At 43.8% G+C, this 22,282-nt stretch overlaps 2 protein-coding genes across 2 annotated transcripts; one reads left to right on the forward strand and one right to left on the reverse strand.

Annotated features, from left to right (window-relative positions):
- Nucleotides 1-575: 575 nt before the first annotated feature.
- On the forward strand, nt 576-5,712 carry ccdc78 (coiled-coil domain containing 78). The gene is made up of 14 exons (XM_006801100.2): nt 576-722; nt 1,781-1,912; nt 2,001-2,087; nt 2,185-2,541; nt 2,675-2,725; nt 2,816-2,904; nt 3,153-3,231; nt 3,376-3,501; nt 3,581-3,777; nt 4,098-4,272; nt 5,115-5,158; nt 5,264-5,345; nt 5,440-5,540; nt 5,622-5,712. The coding sequence occupies exons 1-14, from the start codon at nt 576-578 to the stop codon at nt 5,710-5,712; spliced, it is 1,758 nt and encodes a 585-aa protein (XP_006801163.2).
- A 10,247-nt stretch (nt 5,713-15,959) lies between these two features.
- Nucleotides 15,960-20,863, reverse strand: metrn (meteorin, glial cell differentiation regulator). Its single transcript, XM_087845410.1, has 4 exons — nt 20,565-20,863; nt 19,460-19,893; nt 18,078-18,137; nt 15,960-17,672 (listed from the first exon to the last, which is right to left on the reverse strand). The coding sequence occupies exons 1-4, from the start codon at nt 20,669-20,671 to the stop codon at nt 17,359-17,361; spliced, it is 915 nt and encodes a 304-aa protein (XP_087701536.1). The 5' UTR covers nt 20,672-20,863; the 3' UTR covers nt 15,960-17,358.
- Between the last annotated feature and the right edge of the window lie 1,419 nt (nt 20,864-22,282).

Below are 22,282 nucleotides of genomic sequence, written 5' to 3' on the forward strand. Positions count from 1 at the left end.
TGCACACTGACTGAGGTGTAAAGCTGTTTTTTGTGTTGCAAGTGCTGCTGGAGTTTTAACCTTTTCAGACTTTTTTAAGTATCAAGGTGTACCAGAAACTTCGACTGTGCTTCTATTTTTTTTCAATTATCATGATCACTTTTTGTGTATGAGAGATAAGATTGTTATGTTTAGCTGAGTTAGCATAACGCCCTGTCAGTAGTTATGATGTAATATAATGAGCTTATGCCTATGTTGGGTTGTTAAGCTAGATTGTTGAAGTATTATAGAAGAGCAGCTATTCCAACTGTGTGCTCAAGAGGGCGCCGTTGTCCATAGAATTGTACCGTAGTTCTTTGATAAGGGACTGAATTAATACAGTCTAAAGGATAAATAGAAACAGCGGAGTCGCTTATAAAACTGTTACTGTTACCTGTACTTTATGTTTTACCGAGCTAACTTTAGATGCTAACAGGTTAGCAGGCTAAGAGAGGTCAAATATGCACCAGAATGCATTTACTGTGACATGTGGTGGTGATAATACACATTTATTCACGATTGGTATTAAGTGAAATCTGAAGAAAGAGTTTCCACACATGAGTTTTGTTTGTGTTGTGGAGTCATGGAGACGTTGTTGGTGGATACAAGCAACAGCTGACAGTGGAGGGGAAGAAAAGATGGACGGCCAGGACCAAAATTTAAATCCGCTTCAGGAACGAGTTAAAGCTCTGACAGGAGAAAATGTGAGTAAGACCTTTCCCATTTGTCTTCTTACTAAGTATTCTCGCTTTTGGCAAGGTAGCTTTACCGAAAAGGGTGAAATGATCACACAGCAGCACAACTGGAGGCCTTAAGACTAGTGCTTTTTATGTTTTCTTTCTTCCAAAGAACAGTCTTGAAGTTTCATAATAGGTTCGTCTTAATGGACAAAGAAGAAAAAACAATCTAGAAAAAAATAAGATTAAATAAAGTTATAAATGTATTTTTAATGTAATTGAGTGAGATACCTGATCTCCTTTAACCCAGCCACAACTGACTGTGTGCCCATGTGGTGCACAGCCAACCAATCAATTGATCAATTAATGATACTCCTGATCGTAACTGTTATATTTATAGAGCACACCTGTCCACAGAATTCTAACCTTTCCAAAGAACGTCAGGGACAGGATTTTACACCTGCACAAGGCTGGGATGATCTACAAGACCATCAGCAAAGAAGCTTGGTGTGAAGGTGACAACTGCTTGTGGGATCTTGTAAGGCCCCCCTATGCACATGTGTAGGCAAACTGATCTGTTTGCCCTAAATGATTCAGAGAAGTCTTGGCAGAAAAGCTGTGTGGTCAGATGAAACCAAAATTGACCCGTCATGTTTGGAGACAGAGCAATGCTGAGTATAACTTAAAGGACACCGTCCCCACAGTCGAGCACAGAGAGGTGGAGGCATTGTAATTTGGCGCTGTTTTTCTGCGAAGCACATCCTAACTTGCACACATTTCACCCTCCTGAGATGTGAAATTACGAAATTATGAACTATGCCACTGTCTGACTGCTGTGCTGGGCAACAAGTACTAAGTCATATTTTGTTTGGGGATCAAAAGCTTAATTCACTCAGTCAAAAGAGAATCACTTTAGAACTTTTATTTTTTCTGGATTTTTTGGTTGATATTCTGTCTCCCTCCATTACAATCAAACTGCCATAGAAATAGAGACAGTTCATTTCTTTAGAAGTGAGCAAACTTACACATTTATCAGGGGATCAAATAATTATTTCCCCCTCTGTATAAAATGTGTGCATGTATAGTTGCAGTGGCGTGGCAAATACGAGCGTGCCCTCACCAAAGTGGGCTACCTGGAGACCAGACTGAGCCACCTGGCCAGCTCCAACACAGACCTGTCCTGCAGGCTGGTCCAGAGTGAAGAGGAAAGACTGAAGGTGTGTTAAACAAACATGAATCATAATTTAATTGTGAGTGTATACTACAGAACTAACATTTTTATTTTCTCTCCCAATGTCTGTTTAGATCTATAAGGAGCTTGTAGAGGAGAAAATTAAGGCTAATAAGATAAGAGAACAGTATGAAGAAGAGACATTTGAGCTGAAAACCAAGGTGAGGGTTTTTCTACAAATCCTTCCACAACAAGACTGCTGGCAGGATCATCCTGAATCACTTTTTCTACACCCTTTTTCCTTCTCACTCTGGTTAGGTACTTAACCAAGAAGGTGTGATAACAGAGCTGGAAATAGAGCGAGACAGGTTGCTCAGGGAACTGCAGTCCACTGAGACATGCCTGAAAGGGAAAGAGACTAGTGGCCAGGACTTGACTGAGGAATATGCCACATTAAAGAAGAACTACCAGATTCTGGCTGAGGTCCACGATAAAGAACTAGCCAAGAGCGGAGCGCTCACAGCAGAGCTGCTAGTGCTGGCCCAGGCCCAGGACGCCCTCCGCAGGCAGTTGGAGGAGCAGCATCAATGTGTGAAGACCAGCACCGAAGGTCTTCATGGGGAGCTAGACAGGGTGCGGGCTTTGATCACCCGCATGTCACATGACACAGTCAAGGTGAGGCAGTAAATATCGAGCTCCACCATAAGGAGAACATGCATTTCTTTACTTTAAGTTGTTAGAATTAGAATACAGATTCTCATGTTTTGCTATGTTGTTCATTTCAAATGCTTGTATGTTGTATTGACAGCCCGAGGAACAAGCAGAGATGGACAAGGAGCAAAAAAGCATGCAGAAAACTGTGAGTCCTTAAGTTTCAAAATAGTAACCGTCGAAGTTTATAAGTCTCAGACTGCCTCACTCAGCCTTTTCATTCATCTCCCTCACGTAGCTCCTTGAAAACCAAGATGAGATCAAAGACAAGCTGGAGGAAATGAAGAGCAGCTACAAGGAGCAGCAGAAGAAACTGGAGGAGAAAGTGTGCGAGTGTTTGTCATTTACTTGTGCAAAAGCTCAATGAAAATAAAAGATCATTATCTTTGCATTTCCAGTCAGGATGTAGTGCGTCCCAGTGTTTGCCCCACATGCATCTGCTTTGTGGTTGCCTCTTTGATTTTTTTCTGCTAAGCTGTGGCTTTACTTGCTCTGTGCATGTGTGATGTGGTCTCTTTGCTTCTTCTCTGTGGATTTTTGCTCTCTTGTGGTCGTGGCCTGCGTTTGGTCACCAGGGTGGCGATGGGTAAAGAGCACCAGCAGATCCACAGAGCGATGCATGTTAGCCAGCAGAAAGTCTCTGAGCAGAGTGCGGTGAGCATTCCTAGTTATTACCACTGTTTGTATGCTGATTTGTAATGCTGTGATAATTTTGTATATCCATCCCTTGCTCTGTTTAAACTTTAAACTTTATAGGTGGGGGGTAATCATGTTCTGTATGTGCTGTTTCCTTTGAAGGCCCTGATGTGCTCTCAGAGACAATTAAAGGAGGCAGAAGAGGAGAACTCCAAGCTGCAGCTGCAGGTGAAAGAGCTGATTGAGGAATATCGCACAAGGCTCGTGTGCTACTTACAGGACATAGCTGTGAGTAACGGCACACACAAAGCAGGTTTGATAGTAAGACGTGGCAGTATTGATAAGACCTCTGCTCTGTGTAATCCAGGACTACACCGATGGGCTTGAAGAAAGTAAAAGGCCGTCAGAACCGAGTAAGATGAGAGGATTCATCGACAGCATGCTGCAGGATGTTCGTTTATCCTACAGGGCAAGGGAGGAGCAGCTCGCCACCGCTGCTCGCTCGTATAAGAAGAGACTACAGAGGATCACCCAAACTCATCATGCCCTCCTGATTGCATACAGGTGATGCTTTCTTTGTTTCATTCCTCCTTGTTTAGACGTGATTGTTTATGAGCTGCAGTTTAACAATGGTCTGATCCATTTACTAAAATTTATTGGAGTGTGTATGAAAACATTCCCATAATTAGAGACGGCATGTAGGACATGCTAAATCTTGCATATAGAGCATAATATAACACGACTACTTTGGATCGTTTTGTTGCAAAGTTATTCCAACCCGGCAATGTCCGATATTTGTTTGAAGTCTGTGGGTGGGGCTGAACTCAAGCTCTGCCATCAGCGGTGTAATAATACCTGGTTTGCTCCTACATGATGGTCTTTAGGCTTCAGAGGGAGCAGATCTTGGCCAAACCAGAGAATGGTCTTGATCCCGGACCTCCAGAAGCCCACTTCAACTTGGAGCCAACTGAACTGAAAGATGCAATGGAGAAGGAGCTCCAACAACTGCACCAGGACAAAGCAAAGCTGGAAGGTCAGCTGCAGGCGGCCCGGGAGCAGGTAGCACAAAGCAAAAGTCTGCTTTGAAGTGGAATGATTTGCTTTTGTTTTGTCTCACGAGTGCTTATTTTCGGTCTGTAGGGAGTCGTCTTTGTTTCCATACTTCCCGTATTAAGCCAGAGACTTTCTTTTGTTGGAGGCGGTGATACTGAAAATAATGACTTTAAAATTTGTGCTGCTGTTTCACTGCTGCAGAGGTGGATTCGGATCATGTAACAGCACTCATATATAAAATTCGCTGCTCTGAATCAGTTTTGTTTCTGCTTTGGTGCCATGCAGAGCTGATTTTACTTAAATACGCTTTCAGAAAAAATAACTATTTGAGAACATAAGTGTAAATCAGAGAAATACTCACTGACTTCTCTAAAATTAGAAGTTTAGACGTTTTTCCAGTTTAAGGAAAGATTACACTTACTGACACCTTTATTATTGTTCAACTACTTGTTAACACAAAAATCAATTAGCCAATCATTGGGCAGCAACTTAATGCATTTAAGTATAGGGTCATAGTCAAGACAAGAAGTTTAAACTCAGGATAAACTTAAAAACGATGGGCTGCATCAGCAGAAGACCACAGTGAGCAAAGAACAGGAAACTGGGGCTTCAAATTCACATAAGATCCCCGAAAACTGGACAACAGAAAAACATTTCCTGGTCTGAGAAGTCTTGAGTTTTTGCCTGTTGCTAGTCTCTGAACCTTGCATAAAAACAAGGTGAAAGCATGGATCCATTCTGCCTTGTATCAGCTGTTCAGACTGGTAGTGGTGGTATAATGGTGTGAGGGATATATTTTCATACAGAGAGGATCATTCCTGATCTTAAGCCTGACTTTTCCGTTTTAGGTGGCTACGTTTAAAATACCCATGCAAAATGTAAACCGTGAGCAGTGAGTGTCACTATTTTTTTTTCTTGCTCTTATTTTTATCAGATGACAAATGTGGTCAGCTGTGCATTTTGTCAAATAAATGTTTGAAAAATGTGACTTTACCAGGCTGGACAAACCGGAGCAGCGATTCGAAGAATCCTGTGGTGACATAAGAAAACAGCTGAAGGAGCCCACTGACTCCACGCCGGTAAACAAATCACTATTTTCAGCTTTTTATACTGTCTGATTGCATACTTAATATAAAACAAAATGCTAGTAAAAGGTTATTTCACTTCAAACAGGTGTCCTTTGAGAAGGAGCGTGCCCTTCTCATGACCAGAGCGACAGTTGCAGAGGCTCAGGTGCTGGAGTTGCAGGACTATATTGAAAAGCACCTGAGCAGGTCAGGAAGTAGCTTGATGTGTAGGTTATAAAACGTCGGCTCTCAGACGCATGCTACATTAGTCTTGACTACTGATTGCAGGTATGAACAAGAGATCGCACATCTGCGCGGATTACACGGGACAGTAGAGGAGGCGGGGCGTTCCCAAAGCGCCAAATTAGCTCAATGCTAAGGAAACAAGCAATAAAATTTAAACATCAAAATAAAATTAAATATATAACATTATGAATTTGTAAAATTCTCTTTTTTTCTCAGATCTCAATATACTCAGTATAAGTGTATTTAAATAGCTCATTTTAAGCATTTAAACCTGTCCCATCAGTAGGTGGTGCTGCGATCACTGATGGTCCCCGCTATGAAAGCGCCCGTCCTCTCAAAGAATCTGGCCTTGAGAAAAAAATGCCTGGAATGTTTGTAGAGCTTATGTCAATTTCACGAGCTCGGGAGAAGAAAGCGTTGTGACAATGAGGGGTCACCGTGGTGAGAATAATGTCATTACATGTTACCCAGACACATACAGGCCTGTGAATGCTTTCCCCTCAATACAGCGTTGAGAACTGTCAGGCAGACAAGCCAGGCTTTTTCCAGAACGAGGGTTCATATTTATAACCTCAGTGATGGTGTGAATGGGCAGCTATTCCCTTTAAATCCCTTTAACAGTGAAAGGGTCTGCTTTTCTTTTCTTGTGAGATTGGTGGCTGGGTGTCCTGCCACAGTTCACAGGCAGAACTTTAAAATTATTAAAGTCTCTTTAGCGTTTTTTGAAATAAGAAAAAAAAACAATGTCAAACTTTACATTGAAATTTTTTTTTTTTAAATGTTCATGCTGTAGAGGAAATGATGAGAAAAGAAGAGATTGAAGGAGTCATACGCATGTCACCCCAATTCCCATTTCTGGGGGCATGCCAGCCATGGGAGAAAAAGAGGGGGGGCAGGGGTGTGAAAGTTTGAGAGGAATGGGAAGTGGGATTTTGTTAGTAATGTATTACACTCCCAGGGCCCTGGGAAAAGGGGTAGGGGGTGTTCAGCTTTGGGTCTGTGCCAACATAGTCACTGTGCCAAAACGCTGGGCGCTGGAGACCACTCCTCTCTATCTGTGGGAGAGCCGTCTGTGGGAAAATCAAATCCAGGTTTGCCGCTCAGCGACCGGTCGTTATGCGTAAGCGCGGACACCTCCGCAAACTTGCACAAAATAAATTTGCTCTTAGTAAATAAATACAGAGCACGCAGTGGAGATTGTAACATAGCAAGTGCAGAGCGCTCTGCTGCACCACAGCTGGTCCCCGAGGCAATGTGCCAGGACCCCCCCCCCTTAAGATGGGAAATTTTGACTCCATAGTATGTGAGCTGCCATTTATCTGCTGCCACATATGTGACCGCTATTATGAAGTAAAAACTGGCCATAACCGTTATTAAATTAGATTTAGATTGTAGACATCTAAATGGAAAATTTCATTCATGGGAACTAACAAGTAAAATATGGCAAAGGCTTTGATTAAATCGTATAAATAAGTGTCACAAGAAGGATTGGTTGGTAGTTATTTTAATGTAACAGCTGCGTTAAACCACACAGAAATCCCATTAATGGCTCAGTGAAGAGTCTGGCTGACAGTAAAATACAGAAAAAAATGTTAATGACTTTTTTCCAGTTGAAATGGAGGCAAAGTGCCTGCCTCCTGCAAAACCTCCAAAAATACGAGCAGTTAGACAAACTGTAAACTAAACATAAATGAGTTTATGTGAATCCGGTGCTCAGTTGATGAGAAAGCTCTTTGTGAGGTTAATATGAACTCATGGGGAGAAGCAATCATTCAAATGAATCGACCATCAGTGTGATGGGCCGTTTGTCTTTTCAGTTATAGCGATATTTCTCTTAGAAGGATTATAAAAACTTCTATTTATAGCAATTTTCAGACCCTTAAAAAGAAGTGAGCAACAGAGTCATTTTCTTATTGATATAAAACAAATGTGTACTAGCGTGCAACCTGAGGAGTCACCCCCTGGTGGCCATTGGAAACAATGTTGTTTGAAGGCAATTGTACTTTGGGTTCCTTTTTAGACGTGGGTGCCAGTCCAAGGCTGTTGCCTGCAGAGGCTATGAAAGGCCCCAGTCGCCCACGAAAGCAGTCAGTGACCATCTGGCAACCACCGGTCGCGAGGGAAAAAATGTATTCCTCGACTGGCTGGCAAGTGACTGATGGAAGTTGATGCCAGTCGCTGTGAAATTGATTGCTAAAGCTTCTGTCACACTGTGCTAGAGACCAGTCTGTGACCCCCTGGAAACAACAGGTTGCTAAGGAAAAATGTACAAGTGGTTGGTGAAAAGTTCCTGAAGGTTTCACAAGGTGAAACTGGTAGAGAGTTATATGGTGCTTTGTTTGCTAGCAGACTGGAAGATGGCACTTTTGCCTCAAAGCAAGAAGGTCTTGGGTTTGAATTCACCGTCTGGTCGGGGCCTTTCTCTGTGTGTGGAGTTTGCATGTTCTCTCTTCCTCTCACAGTCCAATGACATGCAGTTAGTGGGGTTGGTAGGTTAAGTGTTTGGTGTAAGGTGTTGGGGTTAGGTGACTTGTCCAGCGTGTGCCCTGCCTCTTGCCTCATGGTAGCTGGGATAGGCTCCAGCCCCCTCACAACCCTGAACTGGATAAGTAGAAGTGGATGGATGGACTGCTAGCATCTGCCAGCAAACACTTGCCAATGGTTTGGGAAATGCACATTTTCCCCTAGCAACTAGAGGTCACTGACTGGTCTCTAGGCCTGCATGACCAAGGCTGATGGGTGTAATGGGTTAGACTGCAACATTTTGGATTTCAGCATCAAAATCCAAACTGAACGAACTCTGTTATTTCTGATCAAGGGTGAACAGTTTAAACGTCACAAAGGCGAAATTTATTTCAGTTAAATTATGATACATTCTTTAATATTTCTACTTTACTGATACCAAATTAAAACTGTGATTAACACATCCGAGCTCATTTAACACTGTATCTCCCTTTTTCTGTCTTTTTAGGCACACACAATCATACAAACAATAATTTATGATTTAAAATTTATTTCAATTTTTTTTTTTTTTTTTTATGTTCATGACATATTTATTTTGTTTCTGTGTCAGGGTTTTTTGGTGAATTGTGAATGAAATTGTTTCAATAATTTTAAAAAGTTCTGTTTAAAGTTACCCAGGTAACAATATCATTTATATTGTCGACAGAAGGTTGCGTCACATTCACGCAGCAACTATAGGAGCGCATGGACCATTATCACTGAGCTTTACATGGAATCCTTGCAATGCAGGACCATGACCTAATCAACATTAGCAACTGCATGGAAACATATGATGCTTATTTACGTTCCCTACACTCTTCTGTTTTGTCGATGATACTTTGGGCGCGCATTTGTTTTGGTGGTGGGAAAGTGGTGAAAAGGTTGCACGAATGTGTCGTTCTGAGGATGGGAAGTGGGGTGTAGCGATGCGGAGGAAGTACCTCACATGGCTCGCGATGGGCCGCTCGTCAAGAGCCCCTTTGTTTTAGGAGGTTAATGCCTAATTGATACAAGCTTAATGAGAGTGGGCTGTGTGTGAGCCTGGGGTGGAGGGGGTTGGTGGTGGTGGTGGTGGTGGTGCTGCACGGCCCTGTTGTAATTGGAACGGACAAGCCTTGTGTGGTCGAGGGGTGTACGGGGAATGGATTTCTGGGAACGCAAGGAAAGTTGAGGAAGAGTGGGAATGAGGAAGAAAAAGCGACAATGAGTGCGAGGAATGTGGGAGAAAAATCTGGTGTGATAGTGAGAGCATCGCGAGATCATGAGAAAGAAATGTAATGACGATGGGGGGGGGGGACTCGCTGTTCTCATGGATGTTTAGTGCTAATGGAGGTCATTGGAACTTTATTGTTTTATGAGCTTCCCATAAATCGCTCGTGCAGTGTACGATACAACAACTGCAGACCTACCAACATCAACTGTAACCGTTCTCTGAGACACCTGTTGTTTCTGATGAGCTGTCTTTTCACCCCCTCTTTCAGTCTGACAGTCTGAGACTATTCACGCAAGACTCCTCAGCTTCCCTCCAGACAAGCTTTCAGTATGAAGGCTGGAGAGGCATTAAGAGGGAGGAGGGAAGGGGGCAGGAGAGGGGTGCACAGAAGAGAAGAGCCGTGCACTTTAGAAACCTTGAAGAATTAGGACTGAAGGCTTTGGAGAGTCTGGGTGGCTGCAAGAAAAGGGGGTTAAAAAAATTGTAAACGGGTCCTGGTTGCATAACTATAAAGATGAGAGGGAAAGCAAGATTTCATAAATTGAGCTTAAGCTGGGTGTGCTTCAAACAGCCGTGCTAAATGATGACAGAGTGAGTGTGGAAGACTGGAGAGGAGGAACAGTTACAGTACGGGTGAGAAAGACGGGAGGGAGGCGGCTCGATGAACAGGAGTGAGTGAGAATGAGGCTGAGTGTCGGTGAGGGAAGGAGAGAAGGGCAGACCCTCTGCGTTCCCACACTCAGCAGGTTCCCACAGTAGACCCAGCTAATCCCTGTCTTAATTGGGGGAGAATTCCAGCGCACATGTTCCCCTGGAATGAGCAGGGAAACTCGGGGAGCATCTGACACATCAGACAAGCTGCAGCGGCTGAGCTGATGCACAGTGTGCCAGTGCACTTTGTTGGAATATAAACACACCGCCCGACTGTCAGCACATCTGATGCATAAATGCTTTCACAAGTTACACTTTTTTCCCCCTCCCCACCCTTTTCACTCCGTCCAGCGCGAGAAGTGTTCTCGGCAGCCACTTAGCATCGCTTTAACCACATTCCAAGAGTTAAAATTGTGATTTTATGAATGTTAAAAGCAGGCGTTGGTACTTCAAGACTTTCACGCTTTCAAATGTTTGGGTTTCACTGAATTCCAGGAGCGATTTTTAGTCACAACAAGTTTCTGTTTTATGTCTCTGAGTTTAAGGATATTTGGCTGCTGGTGATATTGTTGAAAGGAATACACTGAAGCTCCAGTTTGGACTCGGGAGCTAGACAATGCAATAGGTCTAGGCTGCTGAGGGCTTCCCATGATACAGTGATGAATGTTTCTTTTTCATTCAACTGTTTTTTCTCAGCATGTGTTTATACACCACTCTGCATTTAATCATTAGTTATTACTCATCTCTGGCTCTTTTCCACAGTGTGTCCTGTTTTCCTCCTCTCACCCCCAACTGGTCTCTCTGAGCCTTGTTTCTGCTGGAGGTTTCTTCCTGTTAAAATTTTTCCTGCCTACTGTCCCCTAAAGCGCTTGCTCATAGGGGGTCTTCCCAATGTTGGGCTTTTCTCTGTATTATTGTAGGGTCTTTACCATACAGCATAAAGCACCTTGAACCAAATAAATAAAATAGATAAAACTGAATTGAATTATTGCAATAGCAGCAGAGGTATGAGAAGTGATTATGTCTCAACATCAGATCTCAAATACATTTATTTGCAGGATAGTCTTCATTTTGTTACAGTAAGAAAAACAGTGGTTGGAGACTGTGGTGTGACCAAAATAATGGGTGACTGACTGTATTAAGGCTAATGATTATACAGGTGGAGGCCAATACAGGCAGCTGTAAGCGATGTCTGTCTGCGATGCCTCACCTCAGCTAAACTGATAACCAGACCTCCCGACTGGGTTTGTGATGTTGGTACCTGTGGGTGGAGCATTCTTAAAGCAGCTAACTGACAGGTGGTCTGACTAAATAACAATATAAATAAATCGAAATATTTGTTCTAGTTTTGCTGAATAGTATTTTTTTGTACATTAGATTAATTACAGTAAATAAATGAGGTCTCTGCTTTTTTTTTTTTAATATCACAGTAATTAACCTCTTTAAAAATCTATTGTTAGAAAGTATCATGGGTTTTTCAGCTAGCTTTCAACTAGCGAAATGCTAGAAGTGCTCATAGTAAGACTAGTATAAGATGGTAAGACTAGATTTTAGTGAAGGATTTTTCTCCCCCACCACACACACACACACACACACACACACACACACACACACACGCCTTTCTGCTGAAGAACCTGTGCTTTCTGCAGGTTTAGTTTTTAAAGCATGACGTTTACATTCGCACCTACCTTGCATCGTGTCTGGCTGATGGTGCAAACGTATTAGTGTAAGGAGGCTTTGAACTTCTCTGTCAAGCTTTGATTTAATTTTTTTCCCCTCATTTTAATCAATACTCAGCTGTTTCTGCTTGTGGAGCACAATCGACCCCTAACATGAAAGCGTCTGAGGGTGTGCACCACTATTCTCATTTTTTGGATTATTTTGTCTACTGCCTCTCACGTGATGGCCGGCTTCACCCTTCCCTCGAGGAAGGCTGTTCTGAACAAGTATAAACACCATTCAACTTAAAGAGACGACCTTCTGATTTTTAGCTTTCCAAATACTTAAACATAGAAGATGTAACATTATGTATTAATATGCCCTTATGTTAAAAGCTGGCTATTTTCTGTGACATGCAGGACAGAGGTTGGAAATCAAAACCTTACACCAAAGCTAGAGAACCTCGAGAAGCAAGATAGAACAACAATTTTTCATTATTTTTTGACTGATATCAACTAAATTTCTGTGTCAAGCTACTTGTTTTTCCTCAGTGGAAATAGACAGGTTTTACAGCCCTGTACACCAAATGTATCTGCTGACAAATCTTGCCTCGAAGCTGTGTTGGGCAAGAGAACATTGCAAGGAGATACTAGTAACACAACAAAACTGCAGTTTCGCTCCTGCCTACCTCTTTCCTTAATAAACAGTTCGAACAATAGGTATAGTGCAATACGTCTCTGAGGAGGTAACCCAAGACAGCTACTCCACGGAGCAAGATAACAGGCGAAAAAAGCCCAAAACAAAATAAAGAGCAAAAGGAGAGGCAGGCAGTGCTGCGCTGCAAGATTAGATGGGAGAAAGATAGAGTGGGTGGGCACTTTGTGAGAGAAGAATTCAGCTAATCTTCTGGGGAAGTTTCTCCCTTTTGTGTTGACAATCAGAGAGGGTTTTGTCAGAAAACCATAATCCTGTTGGTTAATTGGGAGCGTTTAAAGGCCCGGCTGAAAACAGGTGTATTTGTCTTTGGTGGGTCGACCCTCTGTTTGGAGTTTGTTATGAAGAAGGCTGACGTCAGCCGCATGAGGAGGCGAGACAAAGACATCAGTCGTCCTCGCGTAACACCGAATTCTGCTGCTATGTCAGGTTATTCCAGGAAACAACTCCGCAGAAATGCAAGACACACCTCAAGCATGATCGCATCATAGTGAGAATATTTCAGAAAAGGACACTGTGATGTCATCTGCTGCTTGGCGCGCTCTTGGTTTGAAGCTGTAAGGCTGTCTTCCTGTATAGACTTCGTGCCATAGGACACCAGTCTCAGAATAAGCCTCAAGTGGCCATTTGAGGAACTGCAGCTATTAGCTCTGGCGCTATAGTGATTTGAATTCTGATGTGAATTTTGTTCAAGTGCAGCAGAGGATGAATCCTAATCAGTCCATCTGCCATGTTTCTCGTCTTCCTTGAGCACTGAGTGACCCTAAGTGGCATTATTAAGGTGTGATGTAAGTGTGTGGAGGGTTTTGTGGTTGTACCCCCTGCCGGCGATGTCAGCCCCAGCTGTGTTCAGCTCGACGCGGTGCTAGCGAGCCTTCGCTGGAGGGGGTTGCAATTCATTCCCTCTGTCTTTTCTTACAATACGTTCTTTTTTGGCGGGAAAGCACCAAAGACGCTTCTTTGACCCAACTTGTGTTTCTTTGCGGCAGGGCCCGCCTCCAACCTCATACACCATGTCCACCCTGTCTTGATTGATTTTCAGTGCACATTTTGGAAGGGATTAAAGCCATCTGCAGCCTCTCGAGGAACAAAGGGTGCTACTCGCTCTCCTCCCTTTAGCACTTCAGAGGGATAACATGGGCAGATAAACATGCTCTTGCACCGCTATACACTTGTTTTCTATTCTGCTTTGACCTCTCAACCCACCCAAACTGCCCACTCTACGTTTTTGTCTCCCAAATGTCGCTCCGCTCTGTGGACTTACCAGTTTTTCCACAGTGCTCAGTGCAGAAAGATCGGTGATTTAAAAACACTGTTGCATGTTGCTGTAGAGGTTTTTCCATGCATATATCAGCATGGCATGAAGTGAAGTTTCCTTTTGGAAATCACCTCTTACAGCTGTTACGGGGTGTTATGGGAACAAGAAATTGTCAGCTGGGAATCTGGGAAGCCAAAATGTGGTCATAGAAGTCTACAAGGACTCATCCTCAGCTGGTGCCGAGCTGACGGAGAGGCAGCAGGAATCACAACCACCGAGTCAAACAAAGAGGTGGATGGACCAAGTTTTGTATGAGCTAATGTTCAGTTACCGTGAACTATGGAACAACCATTTGCATCTGTGGGGAAATAAAGCACATTGAAATTCCTGGCTGTGTCTTCATCACTTCTTTGACCACCTAACTTGTGCAACAGTGTAACTCATCACCTCAGCTTATACACCAGATAAAAAATGTAACAGCCTTTGGGATAGAGGCCGAAGAGCTTCAGAGGTCATTTAAGAGCCTTCAGCGCCGTTTGGCACAAAGAGACTGAGGTTTGAGATCGCTATCAAGTGTGTGTCAGAGCATCGCAACCACTGTTTTGGATCTACGACAGCACAACAACCAGCAGCTGTGGACCCAAGTTATGGGAAAGATTAGATGACGAACCCGTGAAAAGACAGCTCCAGTGAGGGGAAAAGGATCCAGATGAAGGATTAGTGTGAGAAGCCGCACTTAGAGATCTGGCAGCGAGCGTACCGAAGGTTTGTGTAAGAAACGCAGCTGATAATCTGGCAGTTACACAACCACAGAGAGAGAAGCAAAGCTGGTTTCAGCTCTAATAAATAGCCAAAAACAAAACAAAGAAACAAGAAAAAACTACGTTATAACGCCGTAAGCAGTGCTGTTGAATATATTTAGGCCTTATGTTGCGATTGTGTCAAAAATCCCCAGAATCATTTCACATTAGGAAAACTGCAAAACTACCTCCAGGTTTATTATTAAGTTTGATTCATCCTCTGATTTTTTTTTAAAAGCTGGATAACAGGAAGAGCTTGTGCTGAGCCTCAGCAGTGGGTGGGGTGTTCTGCTGTGCCGTGTTTGGGCGCACCTTTCCCCCCGTCTGCACTCTCATCTCTGGAGCTTTGTCTCCGGCCACTTCCCTCTAAAGTCCGCACCCTGGAACACTCTCCCACTGCTTTGGATTCTCCTTTCTTGAGTGCTTCCTGCTTTGCTAAGCTGAGCATTGAAGGAGTCGCTGCCATCAAAAGAGGATATTTGACGACAATCCCCAAAGTGTTATTGGGATTTTTTCTCTGTTTGTGTGCATTTAAACTAAGCAGTGTAACTGTGCTGTGTAACTGTGTCCTTTTAAGGGGTTCAACCTCGGGTCACAGACAAGTGACAACAATGCAGGAAGTTGAGCTTTGTCAAAATGTCACATGATGTATAGGTAGGGAATATAATTTGAGTGCTCTTTGTTTTGGCTTATCAGCTCTGCAGCAGTAAGCTCAGATGGACTGGAGGGGAGGGGGCTGAGTATTTTTATGTGTGTGTGTGTGTGAAGAGCCTGGCAGCTCGAGGCCACCCAACCAAAGGATGTTATAAAGGGGCACTGAGGCAGTAAATGGTCGGGGAGGCTGGAGGTTCACTCACATCAGCTCCTGAGACAGTGGCGCCAAACCTGTGCCTTTCTACGGGAGCGCAGCCAGACGTGGGAAGCATTCTTTTCAATTAAACTTAAGCACCAGGTTAATTCCCCCAGCTGCTCTTTTCCACATGGCTTTACTGCTCACAGTAAATCGGAGAGTTTTCTGGAGGTGTTTATGCAGCAGTGATCACAGTGATTCCTCATCTATCCATGTTCCAAGCAACTCGACCTCTGAGCAGAGTGGAAAACACATTGCTTTGATTGTCTCCTCGTGCACACGCGGTCAGGATAAAGCAGGCGACTGTGTGGCACCTCAGCTCAGCCGGGCCTGCCGTGCCACTCCCTTAATGGCAATTTATTGCTTCCTGTCCTGAAAACGGGAGGCCGAAGACAACAGAATTCTTCTCGCTGTTTTTCGACCTTCCCTTCCCTTCCCTGTCCAAATACCCTCAGGGTCCCAAACAGTCCCTAAATCTCTCCACCCTTTCAGGCCCTCTCGCTCTCTTCGGCCACGCCATTTGTTCTGCGCTTTCAGGAATCTGATTCATGAGCACTTGAAGTGACTTATGTTCTGAGAAAAGGTAGCCACGGAAGAAGCCTTACATGCTCTAATGGAGGCTGACCAGTTTTAATGATTTGGTTTAAGAGGATTAGGGAGCACGAAAAGCTCAGTAGAGTAAGAAGACCTTAAAAAGTTAAAGAAAAACACACAAACACACACATCTGAAATCTGTTTTTTAACAGAATATTTTAATAACACAGACAAACATAAAAATAATCCACAATACTGAGACAATACTTTTTTCATGCTTTTGTTTCTAGACTTTCTTATGAACATATTTACATTATATTCACATTTACACACAAAAATGGCAGTGTACGCATTAAAGGCATACCGTGTCAGCAGATTATGGTCATTTGGTACGAACCCCTCCTCCTTGCTGATATAGTGCACATCAGATCATTCTTTACAGAACTCATTTCACACATTAAATGCATATTTTATTGTTTTCTTGAGCTAGCCTCGTCCAACCAGAGTAATGTCCTTCCAATGAGAGGTTTTTTATTTTTATCATCAGTGTATGAAATTTGCTGATTATAAAGAGTCGAGTAGCGTTTACTTTCCATCAGTATGTGAGAGCAGAAAGCAGAAGGCGATAGGACAACAGTCAGATTTGCATCTGCTTTGGCAAGACTCAAGCAGCTTTGCTCTTTACGTTTAAATACTCTTCAAAATCAAAGGCAGTCCAGTCAGCTGTAGTTTTGCAGAAATATTGCATGCAAATTAAACACGTCTTATCTTACATGACTTATAAAGTTTGCGTCTCCTCACGGAAGCAAAAACGAATCTCAGACAGGCTACAAAAGGAAGGTGCTCTCAGCACTATATCGAGCTGTGAAGCCTGCTCAGGTAGCCATAGCTTTGTTACTGTTGTACGTGCTCGCATTTATCTGAACATATATTAAATTCTCAGTTGTTTCACTATGCTACATATAGTTGCTTTTTTTTAAAACATTTATTTGGTTTTCAGTGCTTGCAGCATCACACTTTCTAGATCATTCCCTTTCATTCAGTGCAAGTTGATTTTAGTGTTTCTCTTAGCGTGGACTTATATAATCTCCTTCATAAAACTAACACTGAAGACAAGTGTCACGTTGTCCTGTTATTATCTGATAAAATACATTATGAATAGACCGCAGCAACACCTGTGTGACGCGTACGCTCCACAGGATGTCAGCTGATAGCCTTTTTAATAGAGCTTTTCTTTTTTCTCTTTTTTTCCCTAAGTTTCAATGCGATGACTCTCAGTAGGCCTGAATTAATGGAAAGCTTTTTCATCATTACATCATTTTACTTTGACCATCTTTATGGCATCACTGCTTAAGCTTCGTTTCAGCCGTGTCCCCCCTCAGTGTCATGAAAACCACTGGGCTCTTTGCAACAAGTGACCGCGTATTGCACTGAAATGGTGTCTGAAAAGTCCATTTCACTCCTCAGGCCTTTGGGAAGACTACACGAGCTGACAGTCGCCCGTCTCGGCTTCTTCCCGAACGTGGAACAGGGCTGAGTTTGGCCTGGCGCTCAGCACAGCTTCCAATTTTGCGTAGCAGACGAGCTGAGTTTTTGCCTCAGTCTACGGGCAGCTCGCAGGGTATCTGCTGGGCTGCTTTGGCTATGGTGTAAGCACTCTGGAAGTCCTTGTAGCGCGGAGCGCAGCCCAGCCAGGCCTCGCCGAAGTGGACTCGGCCGGTGAAAAGGAAGCTCCCGGGTCCGGGTTTGACGCCACACTGGAGCAGAGTCCTGATCTCGCCCCGGCTGCTCAGGCGGCTGTTCCCGGTGAACAGCGTGTACTTCTGCCGAAACACGCGGGTGGCGCTGACCTTGATCACGGCCGCTCTTAAGTTCTCGTCCTCCTCCACTGACTTGATGTTGCCTCGCACCACTGCAAATTAGGAGGATATTCAGGTTAACATTAAAGCTCGTTTCCAGAATAATTATGCATGTTTTAAGCCTTGGTTCAGACTCTGCGAGCTACCAACAGATAAAAAACCTTAAGAAGTCCCTGACCTGCGTACTAATCAATGAACTTTTGTTCAGTCAGCTCTACTTCTCCTCAGCCCTTTACAGCTCAATCAGAGGCCTGCAGATTAGTCCACTACTCCTTCTCTAGGGGGGTGATGCTGGGGTTAGTCCACTATGGTGCCTGGGGGGGGGGGGGGGGGGGGGATTCGCTATTTCACCTTTAACCTTTCGTTTTTTTAAGGGGACATTTGGAGGCAACGTCTTTGAGCCAATCTCACGTCATTAAGATGCAGAGGTCTGGTTTGATGTATATGTAGTAACTTACCAAAATCACTGGTGCAAACAGCCATCAGAATCTCAGTGTTGTTGCAGGGTCTGCAGGCGTCTGGAGGGACAAAAAAAAGAAAAGAAAGCTGGAGTCATTTGGTGACCTTAGACAAGACTCTAAACTCCTGAAAGAAACCTGTAGGCTAATGTGCTTGAAATCAGGCAGTGCATTTGCAGATCACATGCAGAGGAATGTGATCCAAACCATAAACTGCAAAAAAAAAAACCCAAAAAAAACCCCAGCAACAAAGGGGAGAAAAACCTGTAACAAACAGCTGCTACTTTTCCAGTTGGCAGCAGAGGTCCAGAGGAGCTGTAAGGTGTGAGGCTCTCCTACCCCAGGCCAAATGAAACTTCCCCCCGTAAAGCCTTTCAGGGTGTCTGCAGTCACATCTCATCAAAGCCTAGACAGAGGCCAGGGAGAGGGAGAGGGGGGAGGACTTCAAAGAAGCCCGATCCAACTTCTTAGAAAATCCTGTACTTTTCTGTGGAGGCTTGACAGCTTTTATTGAGAACTAAAAAATACTTTAAAAAATAGTTTGGCGCCTTACTAAGACACAAGATTCATAGCGGGTTTTACTGATCAGGCCCAGAAAAGCTTCAGACCAAAACTGTTTGCACTGATTCAACTGTGGAAAAAAAAAAGTTCTGGCATTTTTTAAAAAGTTCTCCTTGTGGTTCTTTGGAAAACCTCTTGATAAATGAGATTCCTTCCTCTCCAGTCCACAGCACCCCCCCACTTCCAAACCTAATCAGTGTGTGCCCGTGTGAGTGTGTGTGTGGAGGGGGGGGTAAACTCCTACAGACAAGAGGCAACTCAACAAAAGAGGGGAGCATCTCAGCTGGGCAGAGGCCTCCCTGTTGCCTAGACAACGGCAGTAATCCCAGAATACTCATGCGCCAGCCATTCAAAGGGCTCTGGACTCTGGAGAAAGCCCCACATACTGGGCTTTTGTACCCCTCCTCCCCACTTCACCGCTCCCCTTCTCCTACTTCAAACCCTTTGGGGGAAAAGTTTGGCCACTTCCTTCTCTCTGCACGGCCGTGGAAAGTCCATGCAGACCGCAGAGGCCTGTTCCGAGTTATGAATCATCCTCAAAGAGGATTTTATGGGGTAATAATATCGTCAGTGGTGAATCACAAACTCGCATCTGCCAATTTTACAGAAAGGAAGTGAAAGACCTTTTACAGATTTAAGAACTGCATGCAGCTAAAGTCCTATTTTGGACAAACCTGTGAACTTTAAGGTGTTACGCAGCCACTCATGGAGGAAATGTTGATTCATAAACACAAATAATATGAAGAAAGGTTCAAGCTTAAGCAAGACCCTCCTCAGCACCAACACGGCAGACCTCGTGCAACCTGCTCTCACCTACTCACCTTCAGTGCTAATAGGGTGGGAGTCCAGGGACAGGCGAGCTGTCCAGTCCCCTCTCAGCTCGTAGCGAAATGAGGCGATCCTCCTGCTGATGTCCTGATGTGGTGTAGCCTGCAGGAAGAGGGCCACCCTCTCCCCAGGCAGGCGGCTGAAGCAGCGCACCCTCGGCGGGGGGGAGGATTCCAGGCGGTCTCCTATCAGGAGCTCGAGGACCCCATCTCTCTCCAGGTAGAGCTGGGCTCCGTGGAACTCCTCAGAGGGCTTGACGCAGGCAGTGATGAGCCCAGAGCTGCTGCCGCTGGGGCCCACTACCATGGAGGGCAGGCGCGGGGACAGGGTGAGGCGCAGGGCTCCTTTGGGATAAAGCCAGTCCAGTGTGCCCTCGGAGCAGTGGAGAGAGATCTGCTCCACGCTGCCCTGCTGCTGGGACAAACCGCTGTGAGCAGGAGGAAAAGGGAGAGGAGACAAGGTTAAATAAAGTTTTTTTTATGAAGTTTGTTCAGGCCAAACTTTCCTGAAACATCTGCACACAGCTGCAGGATGGAAGGAGAGGGGATTAAATGTGATCACTGCACATCAGCAATAAAAGTTTGATGTCTGGTGAATAAATGTCATTAAAAGTCAACTTTAGTTTCAGACAAGGCGCTGCCTGCTGGCAGATCTGCAGAGATGATGACCCTGAGTGGCATCTACACTCAACTGTAGTGTTTAGAATTTATAAATATATGTAAAAAAAAAAATATATATATATATATATTGAATACTGAAATTTGAAAAACATGTCTGTAGTAAAGAGCAGCCTCCAACAGCTGCACATGTAGTGTATATTTTCTCCATGCATGTGATTTAATCTTTCAGTCTCCTGCCCGTCTGACCCTCCGTGCCTCCCGCAGACACACCAGAGGCGCAATCGCAGCAGAGCCCCGCAAACATTTAAACTGCACCGCAGTGACAAGTCTCGACTTGTCGCATTCACTCAAACACCGACCACACGAACAGGAGGCACCTGTAAGCGTCTCTGAGCGGGCATTTTTAAATCCTCTTTTCCATCGTGCCCAGTGAACACACACTCACACACACACCACAGATCAAATGTGAAATACTTGCCTGCCTCTCCAGCTGCACTGGTCTTCGGAATAGTTTGAAAGGCTCACGTGGAAAAGGCTAAAAAGTAAAATCCACACTGCGTAAATCCAAACCCCAAAGCCGGGCATGTTGGATGAATGATGCAAAGTAAGGTGGAGGGAAAAAAAGATTATTCCAAACTGCCGATGTCCTAAATCTCAGTGAGTAAAAAAAAGTCTATAAAACAAATAATAATCTACCTCTGATAACCTCCATAACTTTGTACCCTCTTATCCTGATGCGTATGATAAGAGAATACAACTTCTGCACTCGCTCTCCGGGGCCGATGTGAGCGTGGAGGTGCGGAGCTCTGAACTTATCCCCCCTCAGGAAAACTTCACGGACCAATCAGAATGCAGCGAGAGAAACTTTAAACCACTCGCCCAGCAGAGGGGGCAGGGAGGGAGGTCTGACTCTGAGAGTGAGTAACTGTATGCAAGGATGGAACCGAGTAACAATTCACTATTGTGTCTGCATACAAGATAGAAACGAACCGGCCTGAGTGAGGAGTGAGTGTACAGAAAGTACTGCAGTTTAAAAACACCCCCACCCCTCCTCCTCCACACACGACTGAGAAGTTTTATCACCTCCATTAGTTTCACTTCATCCTACATCGTCACTTCTGCTTGTACTTCATTTAATATTTAATATTCTAAAAAATATATATGAATAAATTAAGAGTATGTGTAGCTCAGAACAATGCTCTTACTTTTAAAGAAAGCTCTGCAGTTTTATTTCTCGGCCGCAGTTTTATTTCTCAGACACAACTCATGAATGCGAAGTAAAAGTCGGCGGATGGATACAAATATCGATCATACCAAAGCTGGTTTTGTGTTAAATTTTCTTTTTTGGAAAAGAAAAACTAAACCTCAAACATGCACCATTAACCTTTTTGTGTTGACTGCAGTGCCTATTTTATGTATAGCTTATAGCACATTTAAACAGCAGAAGAAGAAGTGACCCCAAATTCTTTAGCGACAGGCGTATTTACACAAAAACCCAGTTTCAAACTACATGGAAAGCTGAAAGGTGTGTTTTGTTGTGTTAACTAATTATTGTGAAGTAAAAATAAAAATCACAGTGGTCATTAAAATGTGTTTGAATTTGAAAATTAATGATGATTTATAGATTAGAAGTATCGGTATACTGGCCCTGTTTTTACTTGGCACAGCACTGACGTCAAGGTCAAATATTTAAACGAGGCGGGATAAAAACTTGGCTAAAAGAAATATAGAAATATAACGACTACTTTGTGAACGAGTTGAAAAGCTTGGTTTTGTGCAAAAAAAGAAAGAAAAATCCCACTTTGTGTTGAAGCCATGGTTGTAAGATTTAAACAAACACAGAACAAGTTTATTCAAACTTATAATTAAGTATATTTGTCTACTAGAAGCTTTTCAGTGCTCTGATTTATATTGTAGTTCAACCCTGCCCTGGCCCACCTCAAAGACCTCTAAATGTGCAGCGAATATGTAACACCTACTATTATAGAAGTAAATATCGATGAAACAGGGCAAAAGGGCAGACGTGCAGAGTAGTTCAATAACGCTGCCCTCATTTTCACACATATATGATGGTGATGAAGATCTAGCCACCTCTGCTGGTTGTGCCCTCTGCCCTCACCGCCCCCCCGCCGTGCTTCTCTTTCATGTCGCGGTACTTATAACCAAATCAAATATTCTTTTGTGCCAGTGCTGCCA

This window comes from Neolamprologus brichardi, chromosome 8 (assembly GCF_056152115.1).
Source record: "Neolamprologus brichardi isolate AB-2024 chromosome 8, ASM5615211v1, whole genome shotgun sequence".
Taxonomy (NCBI): Eukaryota; Metazoa; Chordata; class Actinopteri; order Cichliformes; family Cichlidae; genus Neolamprologus; species Neolamprologus brichardi.

What these genes read in the sequence shown, in the direction of transcription:
- metrn (XM_087845410.1), bottom strand. Translation starts at nt 20,671, where the DNA reads ATGCCCGGCTTTGGGGTTTGGATTTACGCAGTGTGGATTTTACTTTTT. An exon ending in CAGTGCAGCTGGAGAGGCAG is followed by an intron (nt 19,894 to 20,564) that starts GCAAGTATTTCA and finishes TCCTGCTCACAG; the next exon opens with CGGTTTGTCCCAGCAGCAGG. An exon ending in CCACCCTATTAGCACTGAAG is followed by an intron (nt 18,138 to 19,459) that starts GTGAGTAGGTGA and finishes TTGTCCCTCCAG; the next exon opens with ACGCCTGCAGACCCTGCAAC.
- ccdc78 (XM_006801100.2), top strand. Translation starts at nt 576, where the DNA reads ATGAGTTTTGTTTGTGTTGTGGAGTCATGGAGACGTTGTTGGTGGATA. An exon ending in AAGTCTCTGAGCAGAGTGCG is followed by an intron (nt 3,232 to 3,375) that starts GTGAGCATTCCT and finishes TTTCCTTTGAAG; the next exon opens with GCCCTGATGTGCTCTCAGAG. An exon ending in GCCCTCCTGATTGCATACAG is followed by an intron (nt 3,778 to 4,097) that starts GTGATGCTTTCT and finishes GATGGTCTTTAG; the next exon opens with GCTTCAGAGGGAGCAGATCT.